This window comes from Amblyomma americanum, chromosome 3, assembly GCF_052857255.1.
Source record: "Amblyomma americanum isolate KBUSLIRL-KWMA chromosome 3, ASM5285725v1, whole genome shotgun sequence".
Taxonomy (NCBI): domain Eukaryota; kingdom Metazoa; phylum Arthropoda; class Arachnida; order Ixodida; family Ixodidae; genus Amblyomma; species Amblyomma americanum.
This window is the reverse complement of record NC_135499.1, coordinates 132,570,093-132,589,505: the sequence shown is the minus strand read 5'-3', so window position 1 is coordinate 132,589,505 and position 19,413 is coordinate 132,570,093. Positions and strand designations below refer to the sequence as shown.

The following is a 19,413-nucleotide window of genomic DNA, read 5'->3' as shown; positions in this document are numbered from 1 at the left end:
TGCACGCGAGTAGGCATCAAAATCTGAAGGCCCACAGGCCGGCGATGGCGGAAACATCACGTGCCCGAAAATGGTGGCACCCATGCTTTTGCACTGCAAAGCACCTATACAGGGGTGAAATTGTTTTTAGAGTAGTTTTCTCCTGCTTTCGGTGAATGCTTAACCACAAGCTGTATCTTCTTGTAAAATGCCAGTAATAACACTTACACCAAAGCCTGAATGATTACTTTTAACTTGTGTGTGCAGTTTCTGCTGATAAAACACAGACAAGCTGCCCAGAAAAGCAGAAAATTGACACACCCGTAGGAATATCCTCATGACTTTGTTTTGGAAGTCTTCTGGTGGCAGGACCAAGTACAGGAGCACTTCTCCGACTTGCTGGAGGTACTCTGAAACGTTCATGTCAGTGTACATGACTAGATTTAAACACACTGCTTTTTGACAAATGCAACAGCAGGAAGAACAAGCAGTGGGTTTATTGCTGTGGCAGCCAATGCTACTACTAAGAATACATATGCTTTTCATTTCTTCTCTGAAGTGCTATCAAAAATATGAAAGCAATTTATTTTTCTCAATTCAAACAATGTATGCAAAAGTTAGTACTTTGAAATTACGAAAACTCATCAGCAGAGTGCTTCATGTCAAAATCATGCAAAGGAATCGCATGTTCATGTGACAGGATTAAAAAGATTGAAGGAAGCAGGCCCTCACCTCAATAAGAAAAATATTTAAAGTTCTCTATGCATTAAAACAAGATAGTATGTAACATAAAAAGACGTCAGCTGGACTGGAAGTAACATTTTTGCCTTGCTGCTGACCTGTCTCAGGACATCAAAAGACGTTCGTAGTGGCTTTGAATCATGGTACACAAAATAATAAAAAAGATCAACAGCAATAAATGAAGTGTGAAGAAAACACAAGGCATTTTGAATCAATTCATTAATTATTATGTACTGGGTCAGATGTGCCAAGACACCTACAAATCAAGCAGCACAGTTAAGCATGTGGCGGTAAATAAAGTAAGTCAACTATGCACTTTTAACAGTTTATTAGAATACCAATACAGTGTTCTTTCTGCTTTTTGTATATCTTTATTTGTATATAGTGTACATTGGCCCCCTACCCCTATCCTTGCTATCGCTTCCCACTTTCTACCCCTCTCTTTGCCCTTTTCTCATGCTAGCCGCAGCTCACGTGCTTCTGGTTTCAATGGCAGATGCCGGGCATAGCAGCACCTTTTCCTTCCATTGTTATTTGATTAATAAAGAGTCACTGATAATTTTAATAATAATTTCTTCCAACAGAAATCTACTAGCAAAAATAACGTAAGCTAGTAACAGAAGAGCCCATGAAGCAATAGGCAGCTTTAAACCTCACACTACCCATGGGAGTCAACAGTTGCAAGATATAATAAAGCTGCTAATAAGTGGGAACATCAAGCCCTTGTCATGTCCATAACTTCCTTGGAATTTGTTGGGCCATTCCATAGGTGAAGATGTGAAACCAACTTTCATAATATTGTTTACATGTGCTGTCATCATCCCAAACCATATATGCGCTGCAAGCTGTTGTTCATGCACTTGAATGAGTGTATGAGTGATCTGCGTAATGGGTCCATGATGCACATAACATGTGCTATGTCTCATAAGCACTTTGAAGAGGAAAGGCAACTGATATCATAATAATGTCCAACAATCTCACAAATTTAATTGGGCTATTCAGTCTAGCTACAATCCACTTTGTTCTGTACAATCCACTTTGTTCATAAATCTGTGCACTGACTTCAATTTTTCTCAGCTCATTACCCAGCCAACCCGTATCCCCACTACTAGCGCTAACATTCTTGATCTTGTTCTAACTACGCTTCCTGAGCTAGTTCATTCATTGGCATTTCTACCAGGCCTCAGTGACCACTCCTTCATCCAGTTTGACCTTAAAGATACTAGCACACGTGTGCGACCCAATCCCAAATATATCAGAGTTTATTCAAAGGCAAATTTCCCGTCGATTAACGCTGAACTCGAAATCTTCTTAGGAGAGTGCATGCCAAACTTTTATAACCGTACTGTGGAAACGAACTGGTGCCTTTTTAAACAAAAAGTTCATTTTCTCGTCCAAAAACACCTTTACGCGTCATATCAGGCAAGCAACGTTCCCCGTGGTTCACTGCCGCATTAAAACGCCTTTTAAGTAAAAAAAAAACGAGTTTATCGTAGAGCGAAAACCACCAGTTGCCCAGATCACTGGGATGTGTATCGTGCCATAACATCTGAGTATCGAAAAGCCTTAAGAAACGCCAAGCAGGTTTTCTTCCAGAGTACGCTTCCGTATTTGTTGATTGATAATGCCAAAAAATTTTGGAACATCATTTCTGGTCCCAAGCATAAAGCAATAGCTCTGAACGATAGAAGCGGCGCAGCCATTCCTTCATCAGAATGCCCTCAAGTGCTAAACGACGCCTTCTCAAATACTTTTTTACAGCAATCATCTGTTTCTCTGCCCTCTTTTCAGCCTGTGCAGAATCCATTAATGGACCCAATTGTGTTTGACAATCTTGGTATAGAAAGTCCAATTAATAATCTCAAAATTTCTTTGTCTTCGGGAATCGACGACATAAATTATAAATTTTTAAAGAATACAAGTGTTTATTCTTCCATTTACTTGTGTGCACTGTTTTTGCAATCTTTGAATTCAGGAAAGCTACCCGGGGACTGGGAGGTGGGTAAGGTGGTACCAATATTCAAGTCTGGTGATGCTCATTGTGCTCTTAATTACAGACCCATATCATTAACGAGTGTCCCGTGTAAACTGTTTGAACATGTCATTTATTCTAATCTGGTTAAATTTCTAGAAAATCATTCATTTTTTTTCCCTCATCAGCATGGCTTTCGTCAATCATTTTCTTGTGAAACGCAACTCATTTCCTTCACCCATGATTTATTTGATGCATTAGACAAGGGATTTTTCATTGACTGTGTATTTTTAGATTTTCAGAAAGCATTCGATCTTGTTAATCACCAACTACTTTGTTTTAAGCTCGGCAAACTAAACATCGACCCAAACATTCTTTCATGGATCGAGAGTTTTTTGCGTAACAGAACTCAATTCGTCACTGCAAATAACGCTGATTCCTCACCATGCTCTGTTACCTCCGGCGTGCCTCAAGGTTCCGTGCTCGGGCCGCTACTGTTTCTAATATACATTAACGATCTACCAATTTCTATTAACTCCACAATTAGGCTTTTCGCAGATGATTGCGTTATTTATCGAGTAATCAAATCCGCTTCAGACTCATCCTTACTTCAAAGTGACCTAAATAAGGTATCTAGTTGGTGTAATATTTGGCTCATGAGACTGAATACTAACAAGTGTAAGGTCATGCATATTTCACACCGATCTGCTAACGAAAATCTTATTGCCTACAATATTTCAGGTTCTCTCCTTGAGCAAGTTACCACATATAAATATTTAGGGGTTCATATAACTGCTAACCTTTCATGGCAGGCACATGTTGATTATATTGTTAACAATGCTAACCGCATGCTTGGCTACTTGCGTCGTAATTTTTCCATGGCTCCATCTTTTTTAAAACTGCTACTCTATAAAACCTTAGTTAGATCGAAATTAGAATATGCGTGCTCTGTGTGGGACCCGGGACTTGAAACTCTTACTAATCAGTTAGAGTCAGTACAGAACCGTAGCGCCAGATTTATTTTGTCTAATTTTTCCCGCACTGCTAGTGTAACAAAAATGAAAAATACTTTGAACCTTCCTAGCCTTTCCCTTCGTAGAAAACTCGCGCGAATACTAACTTTTCACAAGATTTACTACCACAATCATCAGCTAAAACGGGATCTTCTATTTGAACCATCGTTCATATCACCTCGCACGGACCATCGCCACAAGGTACGCATTCCATACTGCCGAAGCAATGCATATTTTAACTCGTTTATACCCAAGACGGCGAGCGATTGGAACCACCTGCCCACCTTGGTTGCTGACATTTCTGACACCTGTTTATTCAAAAATGCAGTGGAAAACTATGTGTTTGACTAGGCTGTTTTCTTACATAATCTGATTTGTATTTTGTTCAAGCTTACGTTTTTTCATTCCTTGCTGTATTACATTACATTTTCCATTTACTTTTTGTTTTCATTTTGCTGCATTGTTTTTACTTTTTTATCCACTCCCTTCTGTAACGCCCCACTGGGGCCCTGAAGGTATTGTAATAAATAAATAAATAAATAAATAAATAAATAAATAAATAAATAAATAAATTGAGTGAAATATTCTACCAAGAAAAAAAATTGATTTTATTTAGTAAGGAGACATACACACAATGCTAACAAACTCAACCTGAACATTTCACATGCGCATCACGTAGAAGGATGAAAGCTAGGCCTGTGTGAATATTCGATAACTTTACTATTGCACCGAATATTCGATAATTTCGAATATTCGGTGCAATAGTAAAGTATTCGATATTCGATTTGAACCAAATGTTTAGCATGCGAGATTTCGAAGTATTCATCCCGAGAGAATAACGTTTCTGTAACTCTTGTTTCAAACTCCGGGGTCGCAATGCGATGCGCGTAACCAAAGCCCCGACTCTGCGTTGTGTGCCTGCACTCCTGCGCGTATGTCGGAACCGGTTTGCGCATGTGATTGCGGCAACAGACGCGAGCAGGCAGAAGTATAGCGCCTACATCTGTAATTGCCAGGTATCCAATCGATTCTGCCCGCCAAAGATGGCCGGGCATCACACATCAGGAGGGTATACATATAACACTTAGACAACACAGGGACAACCACGAGACGGCACAGTGACATATGTCGAACCACCTTCTCAGGTGGCTGTTCGAAACAGGGAATGTCCCCAGAGGGAGTAGCGGGATATAGGGAGGGAATATAGTAGAAGTGTTCGCGGTCGCGCTACCCACGGTGCCCACGCATCGTAACTGCACTTGACGGCGTGCATCAGCAGAAGGATTTAGCATAGTGCGATCCGCTTCTGCACGGCGCTAGTGCGCATGCGCTGATTGGTCCCGACGGGGCAGGGGTGTGAACAGCTGGCCAGAGCCTGGCACCTTGTGACATCCTCAGGGCTATCTGGGCATGCACAGTGGCTCCCCGCGGAATCTCATCGCCATAGCGGCCGTGAGTTAGACAGCAGGTGCCGCAGCCGCTCTTCTCCACATGAAATTCGTGAATCAAGTGTGATGATGTGAGCACGAGAGGAAGCTAGCACGGGCCAACATTGTGACTGGTGACGGGGGCAGTGGGCACACAGTGCGTACGCTTAGCAGGCATGGGCTTGCGCGCAGGAGGGGGGGGGGGGGGAGGGGGGGATAACTCCTTCCCCCCCCCGCTCATCTAATGGAGGCGCCAAGTTTCCCCCATGCATTTACTTTTTTGGGCCTGTCCCATCGTTTAAAGTGTAGGGATATGGCCATGCAGGTTTTCTGACGACACTACTAAAAACTACTGCTCAATAATATTTAGTACATGTTGCAATACCATCACACTGAAATAAACATTTTATAACCATACATCATCTTTGCTCTGTGATTTGACTGGAAGGGCCTGGGCGGGAGAGGGGAGTGCTGTGGTGAAACTTGGCTACCCCTAATGAAGAACGCTGCACACTCGCTAGCAGGTGGTCATGGAGACGGCGCTTAAAAGCAACAGCTGCGCAATGATGCAATTGCAATTAAGACCAGAACTCAGGGGTGTCATAATAGGTCTCACACCCCCCACAAATGTGACTGCTCCACATGCAGGCCAACTCTCCAATTTTCGATGGCCCCTTGTTTGAAGTGCGTCGACACGCTTCAAAGAGTGCGATGAAGTTCAGTGCAATCTATTTTTTTTTTTCAGGTAATGTCCTTGTGTGTTCGAAAAATACATGATTTTTAAAATGCCTATTGTGCCATTCAACTTATTTTCTGTACTAGAAGTACTCGAAATATTCGCTTCGAAATTATTCGAAGAAAATTACTATTCAATTCGAATTCGCTTTGAACCAAGAAACCATCATTCGCACATGCCTAATGAAAATGCCTCTCACCCATTTCTCGCTCCTTTGAAATGCAGACTAGATCACGGCACATGCTACGCTCCATGGTGGTCTCCAAACTGAAGAATAACGTAAGCAAATCTTGGCCTTTTCCGCCAAAGTCTGAAAAGGTGAAGCCACAAGAAAAGGTCAGCTTTTTCCAGTATGCATCTTTTTACTGCAAAAGCAGTGCTATTGTCACTCTGTTAAAATTCCAGACTGGGTGGCCGAAGGCTCCGTTGGTAACATCAGAACTGAGGCATGGAAAAGGAAGAAAGAGACGGGTGAAAAGGACACAGTGCTGATAGTGAGGGCGACAAAGAAGGAAAGCGGTGCAACATGTAGTACCAGCTGCATCAACAGCGAGCGGCGACGGTTGCTTTCTTCGCTGGTACTGACAAGAGGCGAGAGGGACCCCTCAAAACACGTAATGTCCGAAATTGAATAAGAACTATTTGCCGCGGGCAACCCTTGTTTGGTTTGGTTTATGGAGTTTGAAATCCCAAGGCGACTCAGGCTATAGGGATGCCACAGTGGAAGGCTCCGCATAAGTTTGACCACCTGGGGTTCTTTAACGTGCACTGATATTGCACAGCAGATGGGCCTCTATAGCCTTTCACCTCCATCGGAATGCACCCACCGCAGCCGGGATCGAACCCATGTCTATCAGGTCAGCAGCCGAGCACCATAACCACTGAGCCACCGTGGTAGCCATGCGACATTTGTACTGAGAAATGTAGTGGAACAGTAAAACTACATTCATGTTTTGGTCAAATCTTTCTCGAGCCTCATCTCCCACTGCGATGCCATGAAGGGATCATTTCCATAGGGTGCTGAATGGAATTGTGTTGCAGTATAAGGTGGGAAGATGGTACTCCCACAGTGCCAGCACAGTGCCAGCAGGAGCACCAATGCTCTTAAAATGATGCGGGAAAAAGGGTCGGGTGTCTGTCTGTGATGCTTGGCACATCCGGGGTTGCTGAGGCCCACCAAGCAATGCAGCAAGCTGGGAAGGACCTCCCACATCTTTCTAAGAATGTGTTTCAGACAGTAATAGAGAAATTAACTGGCACAACTTTGAAGCAATAAGATATGGCTCAAGGAAGAAGTATAAAATGGAAAGGCATCATACTACAAAGCACATTCTGTTTTGCAGTTCACTGCATCAGATCATATGATGTCTGTAAATCATTTTTTTTTTCCAGTGTACAGCAAGGAGGTAACGTCACTGGACAAAATTAATGCCCATAAATCTGACTACATGTCGATTCTTGCAAGGGTAGATGAGTACCATGCTTTCTGCGCTAGCAATGCCAGTGCAACATACTGTATTTACACAATTGTAAGTTCACATATTTTTCAAAATATGAAAATCCGAAGTTGGGGGGGGGGGGTCGACTTAAAATCGAAACCAAAGCATCGCACCATAAATAAAGGCAAGACAAACGAGATATCAGGCATGCTACAACGTGGTTGGATTTTTGTTACGTGGATCCCTCGCATTGCTCTTCGTGCTGGCCTTGAGCAGCTGCTAAGTTAACGCACAGAACCGGCATCCCCACCTTGCACGAGGCAGCCGATGGTGGCTGTCGATAAGCAGCAAACCACACCAGCGCACTTCCCACACGTGGCCGCAGATTGCGTCAGCTGATAAGCGGCAGCGGCCTGATAACGCATCCACGTTCTACTCTTAATAGACGTCGTCCAAGAATTTTTTTTTGTTTACTAACCATGCACTGATGGAAGGACCGCTGTTCCAATCACGGCGGCACCCCCACTTGGAAACACAGCGGCGCCAGGGAGTGTCGGTAGCCGACAGAAGAGCCGACGGCGCTCATGCGTAGTTTCTCTTTGGCTCCGACGCATTTTACTACTGCCGGCCGCGTCTCACAAGTTTTTAGTGTACTGCTTCGTCATTCGTTATTTGTGCTCCGGGTCCGGTAACTGACCGGCGCTCGTTCACGTTTACATTCGAGATGGCTGCCATTCTTTACACCGAAGAAACAAACAACTGTACGCCGGGCTGCAGGTTCGATGTTCGCAATAGGCGATCAGGTGTGGCAGCTGCAGCGAGGCAAAATTTTCAGCTGTTCCATGCGATGTCGTGATGTGGCTGTTTGCAAAGTGCGGGATTTCGCTGCACGGCGATATTAGAACGACGAGCTGTGGGACCTCAGTAGCAGTGATCACGACGGCAGCGCTAGTGAGCATGATGCGCAAGTGTGGACGAGTAGTCCAGTGACTAATACATTTTAGTTTTGGAATGTGCCCACGGGTGCTCCCGTGCGCGGCAGCCGATAGCGGCTGGCGATAAGCGGAGGCCGCAGGATAGTGCTATCGCGTTCTATTATTAAAGGCGAAGCGTAAACCACCTCCAAGCTTTTTTTTTTCCAGAAATGTGAAGTGGGGGGTCGACTTACATTTGAGTCTACTTACAATCGTGTAAATACTTGTTCTACGTACTACTGGGGAGAAAAGTTTCCAGGACGCGAGTTCTAGGAAAAACGTTTATTGTAGCTCCACCTCGCTACCCAGTCCCCTGATATCGTATGAAGGCATTAAAGGCCTAAATGCTCCTTAATCTCTTCACAATATCATGCGACTGGGTAGCGAGGTGGAGCTGCAATAAACATTTTTCCTAGAACTCGCATCCTGGAAGCTTTTGTCCCCAATAGTACTTTCAACAAAAACCTTCACACTATAGCTACCATTAGTTTCGTCAACATTGTGGACTTCTGTGCTACTGGCTGTATGGTCATCCCAGCAAGAGTACCAGCTGCCATGTGCTGTGCTGATGGACCTGGGTAACTTGCACTGCACTCTTACAGTGATTGTTTTTTAGTACAAGTGGCATCTAAATCACAAAAGCAAATGCGCACACTCACCATCATCTTTCTTTTGCTTGAGCCTTGACTGCGCTAGGCGAAACAAGCGCAGGTGAGATGCAAAGTCGTCGACTAGCTGAATGGTGAGGTACTGGACCCAGTCCACCCCTTTGGCCCTGCAATCAATAGAAATACAAGTGTCCCATGGATTTACATCCCATGTACAAAAAAATAAAACAAGAGGCCAACTCTAAAATATAATGCAGATGGATGACCTATAATGCTCTGTCAGAAGATCCATGTTAGGTGTTCAATGACCATCAAAAAGCTACCATCCAGCACTCCTTAATTTTCCATTCTTCATTTCACACCCAATGTTTTTACAGCAGTTCAGCTGATTCCTGGTTTTTCTAACCTGCAAGTCTGTACTGAGAGAAGGATTTAGTTAACACAGAGAACACAGAGAAACAGAAAAGCAGAGCAACACAACGATTATGAAAATGTGTTCTATTTTTCGAGTGAAAACCTGCATAAAATGCAATGGTAGTCTAATGCCCCATGATTATGTTAAAGAGGAGAGTTCAGTACAGCACAAGCAAATAAAACATGATCATGCACAAGCACAGTCATTATTGCAGTGAACAAAGGTTAAACTTACCATACCAGCAGTGCCATACATTTGCCACTAACACAATGAAGATTTAAAACACAAAGCTAAAACATATGCCTAAATTTCAGTACACAAGCGCTTTTGGATTTCGCCTCCACTGAAATGCAGCTGTCATGGTTGAGTTGGAATCTGTGACTTTGTTCCCTGTAGCAGAATGCCACAGACACCAAACCACAACAGCTGGCACATCAAAATGAATAGACGTTTGTTCATATCACACACTGAGGAAAGGAGAGAACTCACCATATGAGAAACAGAAAGCTATGAAGCAACCACACAATTGCACTGCCTGTCACACTTTAATTTGTGCAAGTAGAGACACTTGTTTCCTGAACCAGTGACAGACTTCTTTAGTGAATGCCACCTCCTGTTAGCTTACCTCACTAAAACACAGCACATGAGAAAATACGGATTTAAGAATGGCTCTGAGAAAAATCTAACTTCTCACATACTGGCTTAAAACGTGGAGGTACATATTTGAACACCGATTAGGCAGCACAGGATTGCAGGGCTCAGAAAATGCAATGCACCAATAAAAATGCAAAGCGTTGTACTTTATGCACACATGCTTACCTCAATGAAAGATTAACGATCACTTGGTGAACAAGGTCTCGGATGTGGTCTGTGAAAGCCTCATCATTCGAGAGGTCAAGGTACCAGTTGTACACGTAGTCACGTAGAATGTAGTTCAAAACCTAGGAAAGAAGAAGTCATAGATGAAAAATGTACACAGGAAGCAATATGACAGCATCCACTCAGTGTGAAAACCAATCACACTAAGAGGGGCTGTACTACACAAAGCGAACAAAACAAAAACATCAGGATCGTAGAAAGGAAACGTACCTCTGACAATGGATCATCTATAGCTGGGTGCCCGGTCAAGTACCTTATGTAGCGAGTCTTCTTAGATGGCTTTAGAACAGCACTAGTAATCTGAGCGAGAAAGGCAGCAAAATATAAGCATCTATTTTGAGCAGCTCTTGTTTTAAGTCGCAACAAAGAAGAAACAAGTACAAATGAAAAATCGAACAAACTAGATATTTGACCGCTCATTAGAATATCTGACGACCATGACTGAAAAGAGCGTCTATGTATTACTGGCATGCTATGTGCGGCATAGTAGATGGCAATGACGAACAGAGAGAAAGAAAAAGGAAAAGAAAATTGTCAGGTGACAGAAACAAATGTCCATGTTACAGAAACAATGCACAATGGCGTGGCACTGACAAGCCCGAGACCTGCCGGCTTTCACGTTGGAAACTTTACACTTTGCCGTCAAGGCTTTCCATCTTTGTTCAGCAGCTTGTCAGTGGAAAAGCTGTGCAGAGAAGAAGTCTCTTGCGAAGTTAGGGTTGCCGTACTGGCTGCCATGCCCATCTACTTCTGCATGTCCTGCATGTCTACCTCTGTACACGTAGCACACTAGTCAGAAATGGAGCAGCTTGATATCATGCCATGCCATTTTTTAGAGCACTATTGCATATTAGCGAAACAGCAAATAAGGCACTCACTTGTGGCAATCCCTTGATGCAGTGGTTTTCAGGAATGTGAGGTATAGGGCCATACGATGGCTCCAGCTGTTGCTGATACTCCATCAGGTAGCCCATAAATACGATGCTTAATATAGAAGACAGGCAATAAGGAGGCAATATAAGCTCTAAGCCTGAGTAAGGTCGTGGTCATAAAAGAACGAAAGGCTTTCAAAGAATAGCTGGTCATGCCAGCTGCAAATAACTCCAAAGACTGCCACAAACAGCAACAATGCTACAAGAAATGAGGAATTCTGCATTGTAATAGCATGATGTTTGCAAGTTTAATGTGAAAATTTAACAATGCACGGAGTCATATTCCAAAAAAAAAAGGGAGGTTACCAAGCACTAACGACACTGACATTCCAGATACTTTTACTCCCTTACGTAAAGGTGTGGTGCTACTTCAATGCAGTATGCTTTTTGGCACTTTTACGCATGATGCACATTAAAATACCATTTCTGACAAATGGTATATGGAAAAACAAAGAAAATAACACCTGCTTTTCCGTGTATGTTTGAATCTAGCGAACAGCACGAACACGGAAGCTTAAATGTCATCAAAATGGAAACTGCAAAAAATATAATTAACAACATAGCCAGTTTCATGAACTTTCTGAATGTAGATGCTATACAAAGCTGCATTAATTGTTTTGCTCAATAGCGTAATAGCAAAAATGCAACCACAGATCAAATTCTAGTGCAACCAGCCATACTAGTCATAACACCACGCTGAAAACAAGAACAGAATACTGTGTAAAGCCAAAGCTGCCTCCTCTTCAGTGACCCAGCAGTACAGAAGCCGTGAGTTGAATTAAAATACTTTCTGTTCCAGGGCAGAGAAAACAAGTGGCATGTATTATGGTTCATTTCAGATTGACACAGCTAGTACTGATGGCATCCATACTGGACACGTTTACCTTCATGAAAAATGTAAGGTGAGAAAAAAATTTTGAAGCTATTTTAACCCATCTACAAGGAAAACAGTAGTATGCACATTTATCCACATATATCATGGGACATTATTGCAAAGTGGCAATATATTTTAAGAAACAGTACGTAGTGCAGTGTGCCTTAAGGAAGTGCACAAAATGTATTTCATTGCAGGGGAGGCTCAGTTTACACTAATGTGTACTTTAGGCATATCAGTATGACTTTTTATCAGCCAATGAAGTCGTCAAAATAGCTAAACACAGAAAACTTGCTTCTTGACTTTGTTTTGAAATGATAAAAAAAAGACTACACTAGTAACTCTAACTAAGGGCTGTGTTGCCTTGAAATGTGGATGCATCAGCTTATCAGCTAACTTGAACTACATATACATGCCTCTAGATGAGTACTCATATACACCTCTGGTAGCAAGGCATATTTTCAGTGCTAAAGACCTTGCCTTAATTGTTTCTATGAATAATAAGTCTGCTGTAGCTACTAGAAAAAAGAAGGATGCAAGAAAACTGCAAATGCAGTCAGGATTTCAGTGGAAAAGGAAAGAGCATTAGAGGTCGCAGGCAATCAACAGCGAACACTATAAGTGGGTAAAAGACCTGAAAAGCATCTGCGAGACAAAATGTTTTGATGGTTTCTCAAGTGGATGAATTCTTTCAGACTAGGTAATGTCTGTTTCCAGCCCTGCCGACCTTTTTTGTATTTTTTTCGTTTGACAAATAGGATGGTTTATAGCGGTTTAACATCCCAAAGCGACTCTAGCTATGCGGGACGCCGTAGTGAAGTGCTCTGGAAATTTCGACCACCTGGGGTTCTTTAATGTGCACTGACATAGAAGAGTACACGGGCCTCTAGAATTTCGCCTCCACTGAAATTCGACAGGCATGGCCGGGATTGAACCCACGTTTTCGGGGTCAACAGCCGAGCGCCATAACCACTGAGCCATCGCAACGGCTACGTCTGACAAATAGGAAAGTGCGTACTCAAGTTAAAAACAAATTCACTAAAACAAGCTTCCACGACTTGAAGCACAGGAAACATTTTAAATACTCTCTCAAAAAACCTTACAGAAGCAAAGCATGTCACAGTACAAGTGCAGATTAGCTATGCTGGCGTCCTATGGCCAGATTGCCTTATAGAGACTATGTGGAACTTCTCCAGGCATGACTTAAAAGTTGTCTGATCAAATCTGACAGCCATAAAAATACAGGTCAATAGCAACATACTTATACCGCCACAAAACGCCTCATTGTTGGCAATAAAAATTTATTCAGAACAGCACACATACGAAACCAAACAACAACCCTACCATATTTTGCACAATTTTGCAAAGGCAGTTTTATGGGCAGGTAAGTAATTCGTCTGCACAGTTAAGTTACTTGCCAAATATAACGGTCATTGAAAGAATTGTTGATAATTTATTTTCACACAGCACCAATACTTTTCCTATATCCCACATGCTTGCCACAGGGGATACTTTATTTGCTCCCCTCATGGGAGTTCTTTTCATTTTATAGTTACATTATTTATAACTTAAGATGAGAACAGACAACAAGAAGGTTGTTTGCAATGGCTGAGCATGGAGCATAAGGTTGGTTCTTCAACAGTGGCACAACCTCAAAAGTACAGGCATTTCCTTAAGCATTCAAGTACAGCAAATCGAACCAGGCATTTCCTTAAGCATTCAATTACAGCAAATCGAACTAGCTACTCACCCTAAAATTGTAACAAAAATGCAGAGTGGGAGTAAAAGGCAGGCCCAGAAGCCAAATGATGACCAGAAAAGAACTAAAGCCAACCCAACCCAGGCTAAGGCTCCCAGCGACATCTGAAAAAACAAGCACATTCCGCATTGTAGATAGATGTCTTTTCATAAGCTCGCCCTATTTACTAGAAAGCTCATAAAGTACAGCCTGAAAGCATGTCAAAGCTGGACTCGATGTCAATATGATCAAACTGTTCGACTGCAGCTAGCATGAAAGAGAAATGCTATGAGAGAATCTGTAATGTTTCTTTCAAACAACAGCGAAAAACTTGAGTGACGCCGAAAAAGAAATGCACATAAGACGAACCACACACTCTCTGTAATCAATGAGGTTCACCGCAGCGAGTCTTATTGCTGACCAGGAAGGAAAAACACGGCACGTCAACAAAAGGCAGCACTTAACGATGACAGGTGCCCTTTACATGCGAAGTTCATTAAGAGACCATGAGTGTGACGCACCAACGCCGCGCGGAGATATGTGTATTGCACAAGGTCTGACGACCCCCATACATACGGAGCATTACGTCTTCGGGCAGGAGCATCATACGGCAGATAAGCACACGCGTAGAGAAGGCAGCCAACGAAAGATACAATTCAATGTTATCGCTGAAAGGTTTTCACGCATTCCTGCAATTAGGCGCTACGCAAACAGTAAAGCACGCAAGGGGGCGGGAAATAGAAACAAATGCGCGCACTGCTAACACACATGACTCAGTGTGACAGCCGCTCCGCACGCTTTCTTGCTTTCGTTAACGCGTGCCAACTAAAAGAATGCTACGATCACAGCGACTGCTGACAACAGAATGCAATGCAATATGCTTGTAATCAGAAGCAAAACGAAGGCGCTGTACGTCGAATACGTACTACAGTGCTGGATGATTTCAACGGAGTATTCAAGCAAATAGAAGCGTTAAGGGCGCAGATAAAGAAAACACTAGAAACTAAGCCACCTACTTCAAAATTCAGACAAAATTTGGCACAAAGTGAGACACATAATCTGCAGCGAGGCAGTAAAAAGCTACGTCGTAAACCGTTACAAGCGGAGGCCGGGCACGACTGCGCTAAACACGGAATTTCATGCAGTTCGCAACATCAGCACAAAGTATGTGTGTCCACTTACATTCAACGTCGCTCAATCTACGTTCCGAAACTCATGAGAATGTTTTCTTCCCGGTTAACCTACAGGAAAAACGTCATAGTTGACGGCCGATACGGAACGCACCACCGCACAAGGTCAGCCATGTTGGGTTGACGAGTGCGCAAATTCCCCGTTAAGTGGCGCCCTTGACGCTCGTGCCGCCATCATGCGGGCACCTGAGAAACTGCTGCGGCGCGAGTGATTTTACTAGGTCATCCGGTCACCTGGCTCATCTATCTGTAGCCATTGATTCGGTTAAATGAATCCGTGGTTCGTTTTCGACACCGTGGTTTTCGACTCTCACGATATGTCTGAATTCATCTCGCAATAAAAAACGAGGCTTGATGCGGCATACATATTGCGCGGGAAAGTTTAAATACGAAGGACAGTGCTGGCCTTTCAATTGTGCTCTCCCACGCCGTAAAGTATGTTCACTCAGTGAATGGAGATGTATGCTACTTACATACGCTTACCGGTGTCAAATGGACTCCTGTGTGAGTTTCAGATTTTCGCTGCGCTAGGAAAACTCGACAGAGGCAACTAGGATTATCTTGTATACGTTGTGGCTGTATATTCACTGCTTCCACAGAAACGATAACAGTCCCAGTTTTCCCGCCCGCAATAAAAATTTTGCTGATTTTAAAGCAAGGTGCTCTTTTATTATCTTTTCGCACACTAATTCTTGGTTTTGCATTGAAGCAAAGCTTTCAAACCGATGAAGCGTTACTATAATTACTTTGCCGGCATATGAACTCGAGTAAAGCGTGTCTATAAAAATTACAGAAATGTACGAGCTATTCATGTCAGAAGACAATAAAATGCGACTAGAGTCGGGTTTGATGTTCTGTAATTTCATAGATCTTGAAGATACGGAGCAAGAACACTTATTCCCTGTGCACTCTCTGGTCTGGCAAGGGTGTTCACCTGTTTAGCCTCACAATGCTGCAGTGAAAACAACTTGCAAAAAAAAAAAAGAACCGGAACAATTTTTTTTTCTTGATGTAATATGAATGGTGTAAATTTTTGCCCCTGAAATATAAACAAAAACTGGCTGCAATTGGTTTAAAGGCCGAATCGATGGTACTTTCTGTGGTGAAATACTGCAAATAAGCTGACCTCTTGAGCCGTGCGCTACAACAAACACAAAGAGCCGGTTTGTGGAGTTTCTGCATAGTGATGGTGGAGGAAGGGGAGTGGGGGTGGAGACAATAAAATGCGACTAGAGTCGGGTTTGATGCACAGCAGGACTGACAAATTCTGCCTACAGCACCAACGGAAAGACTGGCACGTGCTTTCAGGTCTTTCGATCTATATATTTTTTTTTTTGGAAAGGCTGGGCTTTACTACCAACCATCAAAATGGTAGGCGTCAGGACGGAAAAAACTAGTTATCAAGGAGAGCAGAATTATCGATGCTGCACAAGAGTGGCAGGTTTTTTTCATGCATAAGGGCAAAATCTACTTTACACAATACTGTTTTCCTTCCTTGTGTGCCTCCCGAGCTTTGCTGCTATATATGCATTCTCCTGCCACTTTGTGCATATTTTTTTTATTCACATTCACACCTGTTTCTTCGTTTGTTCTAGTTCTTGACTTGTATGTTTCCTTTGTTTTAGTTCTCGATGTCCGCATAAACTACTGTAGCGTTTATCGTTGCATTGCTAACTTTGCATCGTCATATATTAATTATTTTATTTTGTATTCGTATTTCTTCTGACCCGTTTTCCCCCTCTCTCCTTATATTATTATCCAGTTTTGTGCGTATAAATGGCCATCCTGATACAATTTCGAATTTTAGAACCAGTTTTGATCTCTTCAAACAAAGACAGTCTATGCACTCAGCGGTTTGCAATTATACTTGCGCTGTCACTTAAGCATGCCATTATGAACCGAAACTAATACGAGGCCTATAACGACGCCTCTGCTTGTGAGCGGAACAAAATCAGATTGCCTGACGGTTTCACGAAAACCGCGCGATAGAGTTTAAATACTGTGGGGGCCAGCAGACCTCTAGATGTGTCAGTCGTGAATAAAATCCCACAGCAGCACATGATTATTGTTCTTTAAGCAGGCGAACAAAAGGCAGAAGCAACCGTGACACAAGTTCAACCCTTTACTTCCGCTCCTACGGCCCTGAGCCAAAGGGTAAACTGAGTTGCTTATGGTATCCAAACGTACAGGAGCATGTCATGTGGTTTGGGAAAAAAAAACAAGGGAAACGCCAGTGACGACATTTAGAGAGGTATGACACCTCATTAGCCTGGCAAAAGCTATCGCTCATGCGTCAAAATGCGGAAGCTTTCATACACAAAGCATTCTGATAGGCTGCCCTGCTTTCCTTTCTAGTCCCCACAGACTTACACCAGTTATTGCGCGTCGTTCGTGTACCAGCGTGGAGTCCTCCTGTGTGTCTTCAGAGATCAGCGATGTCTGCGTACCGTTATGCTAAAAGACTGGTCCCGGGACGTCAATGAAGCTAGACGTGATTGAAAAACGGTCTGTGTAGCGCCGTATCCCACTTTGTATGTAACACAAAGCTCTGTTGTGCACTAAGCAGCACAACACAGCACAGCAGACTAAAATGAGTACAATGTATTACATGAGACATGATCAATCAACGTATTATATGCATGACGACAGATTGATAACAACACAGCTGGGGACATCGTAAAACACAGCATCCCACATGCATAGGACATCACGTCCGCCTCGCCACACCACATCACGTACATGACATGCCATGATATCACATATATAACATATCCCATATATCGCATCACATATGATAACACAACACATATCGCATCACATATCACATCACATATCAAATCACATATCACATCGCATATCACATTACATATCTCATCACATCACCTTACGTGACGTGACGTAACCTGGCGTGACAGCATCGCATCGCGTCACGTCACAGCACAGCCCAGCACAGCGCAGTGCAAAAATACAGTGATACCATAAGTAGAATAAATGTAGCCAGAAGGCAGAATGGTACGCATGTATTCTCCTCTTATGTGTCTGACACCCACATGTTGGCATTTTGATTGAAGATGGCGCAACTTTAAGCTTTTTTCAGCTCAACTTTACCCGGATTTTGTGAGCTCCGTTTCGTACCAATGAAATATAACAAAACAAAAAATTTTCCCCACTCAATCACCTTGAAATTCTCACCTCATTCTGCTGTTAAATCTCCCATTTTATTTTCTGAATCCGTTTGTTTTCGCAGCCGTGTGGCCGAAAGTTTCGATAGAAAGGTCTAAAAATGTCGTATTTGCACTAAAGAATATATATTTTTGCTTCGGAGACGGTGCCAGACCCCGTGGTCAAGCACCCCGCAATTCACACCGCTAAGATGCGGCCAACCGCATCGATCAGTGTCGGAGACGAGTTTAAATCAGCGACCTTATCGCTTGCATGATGCTCAGAAACATGCACTGTTTCTTTTAAAGGAAAGTTTTAAAGTGAATAATGTTTTTTTTTCTTTTTTCTAGACCAATTGTCTGCCTTTCAGAGGCCCGGACAATAGTCGACCGAAAGGATAGTTTCTAGCTTTTCCCTGCTGCACAGTGCTGCGGTGAGAGGTGATTTATTCCAAATCATTCGCTTTGGATGCTAATAAATTCATGGGATCTCTCCTCACCATCCCTCTCTTTACCGATTCCGACAGCATTGCCAATGAGGATTGCAACTGCGTTAGATGAAGAGTTTTTCTTCGCCCCGACTTGGCTTCATTACTATTTTTCGCGTCTTAGGTTTTCTTTCCGTCATATCCCTTTGTGCTGGCAAGCACCAAGAAGGCAATGTTCCTTGAACGTTACTCTTTTACAGTTTTGCTTTTTCTTACTGTAAGCCCTAGTGAGCTTTCCCCTGAGTATGACTTCAAGGCCCAATCTTTTCAACGGGAGCGTCAGAGATATTTTCCCCGTTGTGGCAGTCCACAAAAATGTTAAAAGTCACTTCTTTTTATCCAAGTCTGGCTTCAGGTAAGACAGCTTATAAACAACCTTTTCGTCCCTTTTTCGTAAGGAGAAATTTGTTTTCACAGAAAAGCACTGGAAGGTTATCTTGGGGAGCATATACAAACATAAACATGCACACTATGTGCGCTGCGAAAACCTCAAGGCATTCAGTTGCACTGTCCGAGCGCTGTTGCTTGCAAATCCGCCGAACAACCTAGCGACGTGCAGATCCCTGGTAAGTTTTAGAGGCCAAGCGCATCGGTTCTGTCAACATCACCGCTACTATATACCGGCACCGCCGTCATGAGCCCAATAATAACGTACGTACACTGCAGGACAAATGCCACCCCCATTGATCGCTAACTAACCTCTCGTTTCTACTGTTTTCAAGCTAATTTCTTAAGTCTCCTATGCTCCCCGGACTATATTCCACCCCCGGCTGCGCTTAGCTTCACTTGGAACTAAAGCGGCTGTTTGGGCTTGTTGGTCAGTGAACATGGTAAAAGAATGCAGCGC

The 19,413-nt window shown here is 43.1% G+C and overlaps 1 protein-coding gene across 1 annotated transcript in view; it reads right to left on the bottom strand.

Moving 5' to 3' along the window:
• LOC144124931 (sorting nexin-13-like) overlaps window positions 1–15,042 on the bottom strand; it is a 53,133-nt gene extending 38,091 nt beyond the window's left edge. The window contains exons 1-8 of the mRNA XM_077657890.1: window positions 14,910–15,042; window positions 13,740–13,852; window positions 11,062–11,167; window positions 10,394–10,483; window positions 10,124–10,245; window positions 8,941–9,056; window positions 6,068–6,178; window positions 301–389 (exon numbers count right to left, since the gene is read on the bottom strand). Coding sequence (XP_077514016.1) covers window positions 301–389; window positions 6,068–6,178; window positions 8,941–9,056; window positions 10,124–10,245; window positions 10,394–10,483; window positions 11,062–11,167; window positions 13,740–13,852 — 747 coding nt within the window. The 5' untranslated portion in view covers window positions 14,910–15,042. The remainder of the gene's footprint in view (window positions 1–300; window positions 390–6,067; window positions 6,179–8,940; window positions 9,057–10,123; window positions 10,246–10,393; window positions 10,484–11,061; window positions 11,168–13,739; window positions 13,853–14,909) is intronic.
• Window positions 15,043–19,413: the final 4,371 nt, after the last annotated feature.